General features: G+C 37.4%; 1 protein-coding gene across 1 annotated transcript in view; it reads left to right on the forward strand.

The window, feature by feature from the left end:
* Positions 1–527: 527 nt before the first annotated feature.
* DLG5 (discs large MAGUK scaffold protein 5) overlaps positions 528–15,379 on the forward strand; it is a 143,099-nt gene continuing 128,247 nt past the window's right edge. Inside the window, exon 1 of the mRNA XM_053692123.1 lies at positions 528–1,370. Coding sequence (XP_053548098.1) covers positions 1,073–1,370 — 298 coding nt within the window. The 5' untranslated portion in view covers positions 528–1,072. The remainder of the gene's footprint in view (positions 1,371–15,379) is intronic.

Consider the following 15,379-nt stretch of genomic DNA (forward strand, 5'->3'; position numbering starts at 1 on the left):
AAGCTCAAATAATTGTTATAATTATACAACATAAAGTGAGTTCTTTTTTTTTTAATTTGTGCAAACTATTTAATCAATGTTTTGGATACCTTTAAACTATTTTCTTTTTGATCCCAAGATTTATAATTTATTCATTATAGCTAAACATCTATCCCAAACATGTTTAATTTCCTGCTTACAACTTCTGACACCCCTGCTGGGGGATAGTCTGTGACTCATCCACCCTTTCATGTCTTAGGTTTCAACTTGGCAGCAAATTTACAGTGTTTTGGCATGGTTTGCATAAAAAAACAACCTGGAAGCAATGGGGTTAAATTTAGGTTAATTGTCCATATAGTTGGCTTTGTTTACTTTTGTTTTCATTATTCTGTGTACTCTGAGCTATAAAAAGACAGAAGGTTAATACATAAATATAAAACTGACAGAGCAAATATCCAAAGAGATAGAGAAGAGGGAGGGACTGAGAAAAGAGAAAAAAAAAAGAGGTGGGAGCTATAGAGACACAGGGAGAGAGGAGGAGACAGAAGAGGAAGAAAAAAAAAAAATCCCACACTTAAAGAGACACATTGTTTCTGGCAGTGGGAAAAGCAAAGATTACAGAGTTTGGAAGCAACAAACTGAAAAAAAAGGAGAGGAAGAGAAGCCTTTAGGGCAGATAGCAGAGAAAAGAGAGCAGTTTAGCAGACATGTAGCAGGAAACAGATCTTGTGCCTTTGCTGGAAGGAGGAGGGAGAGGGGGCAGAATCCTTTTTTTCCTATTTGCCGTTGCTGACTGGAGAGACTTTGGAGGGAGAGGAGGATAATAAAAAAACACAGAAGGTTTTGAGGTGAGGCACAGCATGAAGGGTTGCAGCCCTCCCCAGCTGGGTAATATGGCTGCGGTGTGCAGGCTGGCTGGGCTGTGTGAAGGCAGAGGGGGCAAGAGGACAAGCTTGTATTCAGCTCCTGGAAGCTGGAGGCTCCTGCTGGGCCTGTAACTCAGGAGGAGAAAGAGAGGACTCCACAGCACAGTCACACACTTGGAGGGAAGTGCAGGAGTGAAGGGAGGAAGTCTCTTTCCTTCAGTCCCAGGATGGAGCCCAAACACAGGGAGCTGTTGCAGCAGTGTCACCAAAACCTGGTGGAATCCATCACTGATGTAGATGGGCTGCTCAACCTCCTGGAAGAGTCTGGGACTCTCAGTACCAGGGACAGACTAGAGCTGGACAACAGTTGCTCTGCTAACCAGGACAAAGTGGACCTCTTGCTCAAGATGTTGCTGGTGAAGGAGAAGGACCACTTTCAAGATTTGAGGGTAGCCCTTGAGAAGACTGAACCCCATCTGCTCCCCATCCTCTACCTGAATGGCCTAGGGACTGTGGAGACTGCTGGTAAGATATTCTGATCATTTGTGGGACTGTGTTTTTTAAAATCATGTGCAGCCTATAAGTATATTTTTATATCTGTGAGAATGTAATACATAACTTTATAATTATTATTATTTTTAGTGATACCTCTGAAATATTTGTAGACATGTTACACCCAAAGAGCAAAACACAGTGATACAATGTTGCAAATTGAAAGAGCTAAAATATTTTTCAAAACATGTTTGTTTTATCTCCTAATAACTTTATAAAGATGCTATTTCATGTAACAAAGTGTGGGGCTTTAACAAGGTATAGAGTTGGCACATTTAGTGTGTGCTAACAAAAGCTTTCATTCTTGTATCCTAACCATTTAAATTGTGATTTGTGTTAATTCCTGCATTGAATTAAGGATTATTTATATTGTTAATAATAAAAATACATGATACGTGTTTGTTTACTTTTAACTGTCCCCTTTGGTTGCCAGAGTAAATTACAATGAATTGCTTCACTGTGTACTACAGCTGTTCGGCAGACAAAGGGTTAAAAGGAAGCTGACAGCTACAGCCTACTTTACTTTATCTTGCCCTAGTGTTGATATGAAGGTTTATTTCCTCATTACCTGGCACCTTTAGTGAGATTTACTGTCTATATTAACAAGCTTCAGGTCATTTTGTCACACTTTTTTTTTTTTTTTTTTTTTAAATCTAAATCTGTTCAGCTCTGGAGTTATGTGATGGTTTCAGTCACAGAAAAGTGTACTCTGTTTAGCTACTGTTTTACAGTGCAAAGACTGAAAAAAATTAAATCTCGAATGTATTGAAAATATAGTGTTTTGACTGAGAGTAATTATGTTGTTATACAGCAGACAAATGGGAGAATGTCTTTGCATTAGTATGCTATCTATAATTGCCTATGCTATAGCCAGTCCTCCCTCTACTAATGTGCACTCAATAAACTGGCACATTTCCAAGTACAGTGCTCTCTAAGCAGGATCTGCAAGAGACAAGTGTAGTGTATATAAAAGTGCCCAACTTCATTATGCAGCATCATCCATAATGTATTACTTTAGTGCCAATGTGGGCCATTTAAAATAAAGGTAGCAAACAAGTTTTTTTTTTTTTTTTTTAAATCTAGTTTTCATTGAGCCATTTTTTTAAATGTATTTAATTTTGCAATGCATAGTTGTAATTGGTCAGTAATATGGTAATGCGGTGACTGGCAATATGATCTCAATTGTAGGAGCCAGCCAGAATATTGAGGGGCCATCATGGTATGGTGCACATAGCTACATTGTACAGGGATTGTTAGAGCTCCTAGAAATTTTCTTGTGTGCCATATTTTTATTTATAAATTATTTAAAAATGAAAAAAAAATAAAAATTATGTGTGTATATATATATATATATATATATATATATATATATATATATATATATATATATATATATATATATATATATATATATATATAATGTGTGTGTGTTACCTTTTTACAACACTTGTATATTGCTTCAGAAATTTTCAGACCAAGCATAAAAATATGGTTACAAAGGTATATGGTATCATTGCACTGGGTCTTGGAGGGGGGTTGAAGAACCCTGATCTATACACTACTGTGGTCTTTACTATCCTCTTGCAATAGGACCAGCTGGATGGAATAAACAGTGCTAGTAGTACCTCAAAATATTTTCCAATAAAAAAATAACTATTGACCATGATGCCAAAAGAGTTGAAAAGAAATATTTTGAGTGAGGAAAAGAAGGGCTCAGTTCTGGCTTTACTGACAGAGGGATACTGTGAGCATCAGGTTGCTTCTATCTTTAAAATTTCAAAGATGGCAGTTCATAAGAATAAGGCCAAGCAGCAGATACTGGGGACATCAAAGCTATAGACTGGCAGAGGGCAAAAACATCTCTCCACTGCCCAGGATGACTGTCAACTCATTAGAATGGCACTCAACCATATGATGACATCAAGTGACCTACAAAAAGCATGGCAGCTGAGATGAGTGCAAGGCAGGGATGGTTCGAAACAGGCTCCTATGGGCAGTGCTCAAGTCGTGCAAAGCTAGAAAACAGCCGTTCATCAATGAGAAACAAAGAAGAGCCATGCCGAGGTTTGCAAAAGAACATAAGGATTGTACCGTAGGGGACTGGAATAAGGTCATCTTTTCTGATGAGTCCAACATTCAGCTTCGCCCAGCAACTGGTTGGCTAATGATTAGTCGTAGACCTTGAGATGCAAACAAGCCACAATGTCTCGCACCCACTGTGAAATTTGGTGGAGGATCAGTGATGATCTGGAGGTGCTTCAGCAAGGCTGGAATCATGCAGATTTATCTTTTTGCCATGTACAAGGTTATCCTGGAAGAAAACTTGCTTCCTTCTGCTCTTACAATGTTCCCCAAATTGGAGTATTGTTTTTTTTTTTTCCCAGCAGAACAATGCTCCATGCGACACTGCCAAGTCAATCAAGGTGTGGATGGAGAACCACGAGACAAGACCCTGTCATGGCCAGCCCAATCTCCAGACCTGAACCCCATTAAAATCTCTGGAATGTGATCAAGAGGAAGATGATGGTCACAAGCCATAAAACAAAGCCGAGCGGCTTGAATTTTTGCACCAGGAGTGGCATAAAGTCACCCAACGGCAATGTAAAAGACTGGTGGAGAGCGTGCCAAGATGCGTGAAATCTGTGATTGAAAATCAGGGTTATTCCACCAAATATTGATTTCTGAACTCTTGCTAAGTTAAAACATTAGTTTTGGGTTGTTTAAAACGAATATTAACTTTTTTTTATTTGCATTATTTAAAGGGACACTAAACCCAAATTTTTTTCTTTCGTGATTCAGACAGAGCATGCAATTTTAAGCAACGTTCTAATTTACTCCTATTATCAAATTTTCTTTATTCTCTTGGTATCTTTATTTGAAATGCAAGAATGTAAGTTTAGATGCCGGCCCATTTTTGGTGCCCAGTTTTGGAGTTATTCTTGCTGATTGGTGGATAAATTCATCCACCAATAAAAAAAGTGCTGTCCAGAGTTCTGAACCAAAAAAAAAAAAAAAAACTTAGATGCCTTCTTTTTCAAATAAAGATAGCAAGTGAATGAAGACAAATTGATAATAGGAGTAAATTAGAAAGTTGCTTAAAATTCCATGCTCTATCTGAATCACAAAAGAAAAAAATTGGGTTCAGTGTCCCATTAAGGTCTGAAAACTGCATATTTTTTGTTATTTGGAGCAGTTCTCATTTTCTGAATATAAATGCTCTAAATGATGATATTTGTATTTGGAATTTGGTAGAAATGCTGTTAGTAGTTTTATAGAATAAAACAAAAAAGTTAATTTTACTCAAACGTATACCTATAAATAGTAAAACCAGAGAAACTGATAGTTTTGGCAGTGGTGTCTTATTTTTTTCCAGAGCGATATATATATATAAATAGATTATTGTACATTAATCCAAACTGTTAGGAGCCATAACAGTTTTAGAAACCAAGTAATTCTGTCTTCCAGGATTAGTCTAGCCCTGATTCGGCTCCTCTCACCAGGAAGTTCAGGGAAAAAAACCTGCGCTCAGCTACCTTAGCGAATGATCTGCCTTTTATTGCTTAATGTATTTATTTTTGGCAGGAATATCTGTAAACCTATATTTTAATTCTTGCTGTGTACGCAGGTGAAATCATTAGGCAGCAATTATCTATTTGCACGTGTCGTCTATCACCTTGGCAGAACAACGGTTTTTAAGATAGACATGGAGGATAACATTCTCATGAGACTGTGTATACTACAGTATAATAAAATAACCTAAAAGCATAATATATGAAGATTGAGCAATTTCAAATTCTCAAAACTTGAAATGCTCGCTACTGAATTCTCAAGGCTAACTTTGCTACATATATGTCCCTAATTGGATTTACCGGATCTCAAACTGCAAAATAAAACATTTTATACTAACTTTATGACCGTGGCTAGCCTTGTTGTATACTAAAAATGTGGGTGGGCTTTGGCTATTGAAATATAATTGCAGATGTGAATTTAGTTTTAAAATGTTAAGACTTGAATATGTTATTCTATACTATAGCAACACAACAGAATGTCTTGTAATCACAAGCCATTTACTGTCCCTTTAAGACAAATAGTTAGAAATAGGTAGCAGATGATGAGCCCCTATCAATACCCCCACATCCTTGATCGCTTTCATTTTAGTCACCTCCAGTTGTTGTGTTTAGTACCTCCCCTGCTGCCTGTTAACAACAAAATCTGTTCACTCCTCCATATGTGTGTTTTCAGTTGGCAAGTCATTTCTTGCCTGAATCACTGATCGTTAACCAGAGTGTTGAGAGTGCACAATCTTCTGCACAAGTCTCTGTAGCAGAACACATTTTTATTTCTAGTGTATGCAAATGTGTGTGTGTGTTGGGGGGGGGGGGGAGATTGTCTGTCTGTCTGTCTGTCTGTCTGTCTTAAAGGTTTAGTCTACACCAGTGATTTTCAACCTTTTTTTGCGATGGCACACTTTTTTACATTAAAATATCCTGCGGCACACCACCATCCCAAAATTTTACAAAATCACACATTGTAGCCTATTACAGGATATATATAATTGCGCTTCCGGTAGCACGAGATGGTGGAACGCATGTTTGCGTTCCAGGTAATCACTTTGGCGCCACTTGAATATTACACAGGTTGGAGTGTGCTTGATTGTAATTTGATTTTGTTTGCCTATATAATGTTTGATGTATTTTCACTTTACTTTATGCTGATGAAGGGTAGTGTTACCCGAAAACGACTGTACTGTGCTGTCATGCCATGCCTCCTACAAACTATACATGACATATTGTCATTAATTCACAAACAATCATAATGATATATACACAAGCATACATACACACATGCATATACACACACGCATACATACATACATACATGCACACAACGTGTTGTGGTGGGTGGGGGTTCCTTCCAAGTGTGAAAATGGGTCGGGAAGGCGAGCGGCCGCTGAGCAGTTACCCTCAATCATCATATCACTCAAAATAAAAAAACGGCCCAGAATAGAAAACAAGCAACATTTAAAAAATATGTCACACTGTTGTCAGTCTGCCGCGGCACACCTGAGGATCTCCCACGGCACACTAGTGTGCCACGGCACACTGGTTGAAAAACACTGGCCTACACTAAAAAAATGTTTTGTTTAAAAAGATAGATAATGCCTTTATTACCCAGTCCACAGTTTTGCACAGCCAACATGGTTACTTTAATATACTTTTAATCTCTATGACTACCTTGTATCTAAGCCTCTTCTGACAGCCCCATTATCACATGGCTATTTATTTATTATCTATTGACTTGCATTTTAGCCAATTAGTGCAGTGTTCTGCACAGCTCCATTGGTGTGAGCACAATGTTATCTTTATGGCACTACATAAATTGGCAGTCTCTTGTTGTTAAAAGCTAATAAAAAAGCATGTGATAAGAGGTTGTCTGTAGTGGCTTAGAAACAGGCAGAAATTTACAGGTTTATATGTTATAAAGCATATTAATATTGCAATGTTGGTTGTGCAAAGCTGATGAATGGGTAGTTAACCCCTTAACGACCAAGGACGTACGCCACACGTCCTCTAAAAAAATACACTTAATGACCGAGGACGTGTGGCGTACGTCCTTGGTCTGGAAAGCAGCTGGAAGCGATCCTGCTCGCTTCCAGCTGCTTTCCGGTTATTGCAGTGATGCCTCGATATGGAGGCATCCTGCAATAACCCCCCTTGGCCATCCGATGCAGAGAGAGCCACTCTGTGGCCCTCTCTGCACCGGACATCGATGGCCGGTATCGTTGGTGGGTGGGAGCTTACGTGGGAGGCGGGTGGGCGGCCATCGATGTTGTGTATGGAGTGGAGGGGGGCGGGATCGGGGGCGGGACCCACGGGGGCGCGCACGGGAGCGCGCGCGTGCACGGGGCGGGAGCGGGTGGGAACCGCTACACTACAGAAAAATTTAGTAAAAAGTATTAAAAAAAAATGAAGTTTAAACTTTAAAAAATATAATCTCAGGGATCTGGAAGGGGTGGGGGGTTGGTCTTGGTGGGGGGGAAAGCTACACTACAGAAAATTGCTTTTTTTTTAATAAAATGGCACTTTTTTTGCAAAACTGGGTACTGGCAGACAGCTGCCAGTACCCAAGATGGCGCCCATTAAGGCAGAGGGGAAGGGTTAGAGAGCTGTTAGGTGGGGGATCAGTGAGGTTGGGGTCTAAGGGGGGATCATACACATCAGCATATGTAAATATGCTTTTTTTTTTTTTTTTTTTTTTAAATGGCCAAATACCTTTTATTTTAGTACTGGCAGAGTTTCTGCCAGTACTTAAGATGGCGGGGACAATTGTGGGGTGGGGGAGGGAAGAGAGCTGTTTGGGAGGGATCAGGGGGTCTGATGTTTCAGGTGGGAGGCTGAGCTCTACACTAAAGATAAAATTAACCCTGCAAGCTCCCTACAAGCTACATAATTAACCCCTTCACTGCTAGCCATAATACACGTGTGATGCGCAGCGGCATTTAGAGGCCTTCTAATTACCAAAAAGCAATGCCAAAGCCATATATGTCTGCTATTTCTGAACAAAGGGGATCCCAGAGAAGCATTTACAACCATTTGTGCCATAATTGCACAAGCTGTTTGTAAATAATTTCAGTGAGAAACCTAAAATTGAGAAAAATTTAACTTTTTTTTTAATTTGATCGCATTTGGCGGTGAAATGGTGGCATAAAATATACCAAAATTGGCCTAGATCAATACTTGGGGTTGTCTACTACACTAAAGCTAAAACTATCCCAAAAAGCTCCCTACATGCTCCCTAATTAACCCCTTCACTGCTGGGCATAATACACGTGTGGTGCGCAGTGGCATTTAGCGGCCTTCTAATTGCCAAAAAGCAACGCCAAAGTCATATATGTCTGCTATTTCTGAACAAAGGGGATCCCAGATAAGAATTTACAACAATTTATGCCATAATTGCACAAGCTGTTTGTAAATAATTTAAGTTAGAAACCAAAAGTTTGTGAAAAAATTTGTGAAAAGTGAACGATTTTTTTGTATTTGATTGCATTTGGCGGTGAAATGGTGGCATGAAATATACCAAAATGGGCCTAGATCAATACTTTGGGTTGTCTACTAAAAAAAAATATATACATGTCAATGGATATTCAGAGATTCCTGAAAGATATCAGTGTTCTAATGTAACTAGCGCTAATTTTGAAAAGAAATGGTTTGGAAATAGCAAAGTGCTACTTGTATTTATGGCCCTATAGTTTACAAAAAAAGCAAAGAACATGTTAACATTGGGTATTTCTAAATTCAGGACAAAATTTAGAAACTATTTAGCATGGGTGTTTTTTTGTGGTTGTAGATGTGTAACAGATTTTGGGGGTCAAAGTTAGAAAAAGTGTGTTTTTTTTCCATTTTTTCCTCATATTTTATAATTTTTTTTATAGTAAATTATAAGATATGATGAAAATAATGGTATCTTTAGAAAGTCCATTTAATGGCGAGGAAAAACGGTATATAATATGTGTGGGTACAGTAAATGAGTAAGAGGAAAATTACAGCTAAACACAAACACCTCAAAAATGTAAAAATAGCCTTGGTCCCAAACGGACAGAAAATGGAAAAGTGCTGTGGTCATTAAGGGGTTAACGTGTTTGTATGTTTTTTTGTTTTTTTATTAAAATAACAATTTTGGTGTAATATGTCCCTGTTACACATCTGCTCTAGTTATTGTGGCCCCATAAAAACACAGAACTAACAGTATGTGCTATAGGTTTTATGGTCACTTGAAATCGTTAAAATAAAAAATCCGTACTTTGGGGATTTCTAGTGGATGCTCAAACCAGGTGGCCACAACTCCTGTCCTGCTCATTGACTACAGCTGGTGATTGGCAGAACATAACAGAACACAGCTGCTGATTGATTGGTACATGCAACTGTCACTCCTGATTGGCTAACAAGAGATTTTCTACTCTCTGCTGCTTTAGTGCTTGTGTCCCCTGAGCTGGACTTTTCCTGTTTGTTTAACTCCTTTATGGGACTTAAAGGGACACAAAACCCAATTTTTTTTTTATTTCATGATTCAGATAGAGAATACTATTTTATACAACTTTCAAATATGCTTCTATGGTTTAATTTGCTCCCTTTTCTTGTTATCTTTGCTGAAAGGTTTATCTAGGAAAGCTCAGGAGCAGCAAATAACCTAGGTTCTAGCTGCTGATTGGTGGCTGCAGAAATATACTGATTGTCATTGGCTCACCCATGTGTTCATTTAGAACCAGTAGTGCATTGTTGCTCATTCAACAAATGATGCCAAGAGAATGAAGCAAATTTGATAATAGAAGTAAATTAGAAAGTTGTTTAAAACTGTATTCTCTAACTGAATCATGAAATTATTTTTTTGGGTTTCATGTCCCTTTAACCCTTTGAGCGCTAACGACGGCTCAGAGCCGTCGCAGAGTTTCCCACTCTGGTGCTAATGACGGCTCAGAGCCGTCGCTAGTACTCTCCCACATTGAGGGAGATCTGGGGGCTCCCACCCACTCCTACCCCGGCGATCAGGCCTGCATAGTGACAGACATCGTCGAGGCTTCATGTTATGCGCGGTGACATCACATGCAATGACGTGATGACGTCACCGCGCAACTTTATTTATACTTAACAAAAAAATTAAAAAAGCTTAGCACCCAGGTGGGAAAGTGCTTAGGACTCAAAGGGTTAAATGTAGAGCATGTAACTATTACTGTACTGATCCTAACTTACCTATTTATTTTTTGTCTAGTCCAGAATAATTTTATTGTTTAAAAAAATAGATTCCCCAGTTTTGCATAACTAACACAGTTATATTAATATACTTTTTACCTCTGTGATTACCTTGTATCTAAGCCTCTGCAGACTGCCCCCTTATTTCAGATCTTTTGACACTTTCATTTTAGCCAATCAGTGCTGACTCATAAATAACTCGATTGGAGTGAGTACAATGTTATCTATCTATATGGCACCCATTAACTAGTGCTGTCTAGCTGTGAAAACCTGTCAAAATGCACTAAAATAAAAGGGCTTAGACATTAGCATATGATGCTACCTAGGTTTAGCTTTCAACAAAGAATACCAAGAGAGTAAAGCAAATTTGATGAGTAAATTGGAAAGTTGTTTAAAATAGCATGCCCGATCTGAATCATGAAAGTTTGATTTAGACAAGACTGTCCATTTAAGTTTATAATTGGAAATTCTTTCTTGGTTTTCCAGTGACTGCAGATGAAGCAAAAGTATGACATATATATTAAAGGGACATAAAATCCCCTTTTTTTTTTTTTTTTTTTTTTTTTTTTCATGAGCAGGTTATTGTAAATAAGTATCCAATTCCATTGTTATTCAGTCAACAAAGAATACCAAAAGAATGAAGAAAGTTGGACAACAGAAGTAAATTTGAAAGTTGTTTAAAATTGTTCTAGCTGAATCATGAGAGAAAATGTGTTTATGTTCCTTTTTAAGGTACTAGATTTGCACTGTTCTGGAGTTTCCTCACGTCTGACAGTATTTTAATATAAATTACCTTATTCTCAGAAAGCATTTTAATAACCAACACTTTTCCTATGATCAGGGTTACTTGCGGGATGAGGTTAGGGTGACCATATTGCCGCTTTAAAAAGGGACACATATGAAAAATACATATGTCAGGGCTGTTTTCAGGGCTGTTTAAAGAAATGTTTTTTTATAAGAACCCTGACATACGTATTTTTCATATGTGTCCCTTTTTAAAGCAGCAATATGGTCACTCTAGATGAGGTGCGTGTTAACAATCTTGCAAAACTGCTGCCATATAGTGCTCTAGACACGAGCACGCTCCTGAGCTTACCTCCTTGCTTTTCAACAAAAGATACAAAAAGAACAAAGAAAATTAAAAAGTTGTTTACGATAGCGTGCTCTATCTGAAACATGAAAATACATTTTGGTTTTCATGTCCCTTTAACCTCTTTTGGGCAACTGCATAAAAAGCAGTGATTACCTTTAAAAGCATCTACATAAAGAGCAGTGATTCATTCCTTCCAGGAAGTCATAGAGCATTGATAACTGTATTCAAACATCCAAATACAAATCTTTGATTAACCCCATTCAAGAAACTGTACACAGGGGAATAAGTAACCCCTCCAAAAAAATCCCTTTATAAAAAATGAAGGGGAGGGGTCTTTCTAATTAAATCTATCTAGTAGAGGGTGGCACTGTGCTTCCTTGCATCTTCTATCAATTCCCCACACTCTCTCTCCCATAGTTGCCAATATTTAAAAAAAATTCCAGGGACACTTTGCAGCAGAGCAAGCAAGCGGGTTACTGGAGTATTGACAACCTACTGTTCAACTGCTCCGCCCACTCAGTTTTGCAATCAAAGCACACCCATTTGATAGTTATAGTATAATTTAGACTTATCCATAGTTTATTATACAGATTACAGCACCAAGCTCTTACACCTACCCAGTCTCTGGAACACATTCTGGGCATATGGTTATTTTTACAACACAGCATCAATATTAGGCAGACAAATAATATGTGAACCATTCAATAATAATAATATTCCATTAGTAATTTAAAAATCCAGGGACATACAACAAAATCAAGGGACTGTCCCTGGAAATCAGGGACTGTTGGCAACTATGCTCTCCTTTTGCCAAGCAAATTAATATTATTTATAATCTACAGTATATTTGTAAAGCACGGCTAATTCTGTAGCGCTGGTTGCATCAGTAGGGCTACTAAATGACACTAATTCATGGTAGAAAATAAAATAAATAAATAAAAATGGATCAGGGTCTTGCTCTTTATACCACCCAGAGGTAAATTATGTCACTAGATGTCTAGAATATCTTTCTCTAGTGACACAGATGGTTGTTTGTCATATATGTGTGTGTGACACATCCGCTTCAATCACGTCAGAGGAGCATTTTATGTTTATGTGCTCATCCTTCTTATCTTGGATGAATAAAGAAGATGTCTAACTGCAAAGACTAACCACACTTATTCAGAGTTACAATATAGCTGATAGGAACGTCTTAGTATATCACTAATGAGCTGTCATAAAATCAAAGCATTAAAGGGACTTTAAAGGCAAAATTACATTTCATAATTCAAATAGAGCACAAAATTTTAAACAACTTTTCAATTTACTTCTATCTAATTTGCTTTGTACTCTTGGTATCCTTTGTTGAAAGGCATACCTAGGTAGGTTCACACGCAGCAGTGCACTACAGGGAGCAAACTGCTGATTGGTGGCTGCACATGTGTGCCTTTTTGTCATTCACTCACCCAGTGTGTTCAGCTACATCCCAGTAGTGCATTGTTGTTCCTTCAACAGAGGATACAAAAAAAATGAAGTAAATTGGATAATAGAAGTAAATTAAAATGTTTAAAATTATATGTTCTGTCTGACTTGTGAAAGAAGAAAAAAATTTGGTTTTTGTCCCTTTTAAATGTGATTGGAGTCTCGCTATGCCAGATTGCACTCTGTGTAAGCCCTTATTTAAAGGGGCAGTAAACCCAGTAATTATGTATGTTTGTATTTTTTTTTATTTTTTTTATTTATTTTTAAAATATTGTAGTATAGTTTATTATTTATTTTGCTCCTCAAAAAGCTCATGTCAGACTTCACAAACCGAACCCTGCCATATATCTCTTCCTAATTGGCTGCAGCTGAGAATATCAGATAACGAATTGGCAAACAATGAATATTTGCTAACAAAATTACTATCTACTGTAGTATTGAATCCTGATTGGTTCCTCCAAATAAGGCAAGTGGTGGTGGAGTTTGGCTATTGAAAAGCATTCAATACATTTTCAAACTCATCCACTGTGTTAATGTATTGTAAGACTGTAGAAACAATCTAGTAATTTAGAAGGCGTTTAGTGTACCTTTAATAAATCCAAGGACCCAGGAAGCCAAGGCTTTTAGAATTTTTGCTTCCCCCCCCCCTATAATTCTATTTGTTTATTTTCTATATACAAACACAGTAATATGTAGCCACCACATGTGCTGAGTTCTTAACATCTCATGACCAGTAGTCATAGTGTTATAGGTGGAGTTAGGACAATCCACAGATGACATTGGACGGCTCTAGAGGAGGCTTGGGTTGGCATGTGATTTGCATTGTTTTGCAGACCAGTAACATAACCCCTTTAAAAGCCTCTTGTGTATTTTTTATCCAATTCCATTTGCTGTGGCCAGTTAGACACAATAATACATTAGTTTCGGCACAGATAAACAAAAACAGTCAATATACAGCATATTGTCTGGGTTTATGAATTCCACTGAACACTGTCCAATTTCTCTGTGGGCAGTGGAAAGACTACTAATGTCAGATTCAAATTACAGGAAAAGCAAGCAAATTTATTAGTGAAAGTGCAATGAAGATGCTTCACAATGCATAGTTTTATTTTGGGGGAATTCTTTTTTGAGTTAAATATGCCTTTAACAGGATAGGGAGAACCTTTGGAGTGATAATCTGAAAAACAATATATATATATATTTTCTGCCTACTATATTTGTAATAAATTTGCCAACCTCTGGAGTGTTTTCACTTTATTAAAAGGAGGTAAAATGAAAGGGAAAGTCTACATCTTAGCCATCTTAAAGTCTTACCTTTTAGATTAAGTTGCAAATAGCCCCATCCACCCTTTCTATATCATGCAGCAGGAATGGTAAAAAAGTTATTTTAAAAAGAATAACGTTTCTGACCATTTTGAAATGCCTGCCAACTGATGACATCATGATCCTACCTGCATATGGCATCCAATCACAAAAGCCTCACTTGTTGGATACAGCAGAGTGCCCAGATTCAGCTCTGATCATGAAATCATCAGTGGGCGGAGTTTGGTAGCCATTTCAAAGTGACCAGAAACAATATTCTTTTTAAAATAACTTTGTTACCATTCCAGCTGTATGATATAGAAAGGGTGCAGTTGCTATTTGCAGCTTAATCTAAGGTAAGACTTTAAGATGACTGAGGTGTAGACTGTCCCTTTAAATTGTGTAAGTGTCTTCCTATGTCCTCAAGTAACCTCTATCCTCAGCAACAAATTTATATTTCATCAGTCCCCTCATTAGTCTGTCAGTGCAGGCTGGGGACATTTAAAGGGACATTAAAACACCTAAACAAAATGTGTTGACTGCAAAAACTAGCCTGAAAATTATATTAGAGAATTATATTAGCTGTTCAAATATTGAAGATATACATTTTTATTTTTACTCTAAAAAATGTAATGGGCACCCAATACGATAATAATTTATTTGCGCTATAAATTCAGTCTGAGTTATGCACTGATTTGTAGTGAAAAAGTAAGTTCCCCAGGCCGCATACAAACAGATCCGCCGTATGTTCTGCCATAGCTACTTAGGTGCAAAGTTTTCATGAAAAACACACCAAGGTCCATCACTGTGTGAAAATCTACATTGCCCTCGCCTCTGCCTTTTAGTGTTATATATTCACCTGGCCTGCAAATGAAAGTAAGCAGCACCTGGGTCCTTCCTTTGTATAATAGTAAAACAAGATAGCAAAAGCCTATAATATGTAGTTTACAACATATTCATTTTTTATTCTACAAAACAATTTTTTTGTAATATTTACAACAAAAAACACCTCCCACCAAAACACACATTTTAATGAGCAATCTGTATGTAAAACAAATCTTTCTATACAGTCATCACAGCACTATAAAAAATAAAAATAAAAGTGGTTATTTTTTTATTTTTTTATTATTGTAGCATTTTATTTATTTTTTGGATATAACATTCTTATCTTAAAACTATAATTCCAAGCATGCACTGACCAAGACTGTAACTGATGGGCTATGGCATTGGTCAACAAATCTGTTTAAAATTTAGGAGCAAGGAAGAATATTTAGAAGCCAGACAGTGGTATTTGTATATCGGAAAATATCCTTAAATGTTAGGAGCCAGGGGTAAAATTCTAGGAGCCAGTGGCTATGGGAATAGTCATCATTATGTAT

Source organism: Bombina bombina, chromosome 9 (genome assembly GCF_027579735.1).
Source record: "Bombina bombina isolate aBomBom1 chromosome 9, aBomBom1.pri, whole genome shotgun sequence".
Lineage (NCBI taxonomy): Eukaryota > Metazoa > Chordata > Amphibia > Anura > Bombinatoridae > Bombina > Bombina bombina.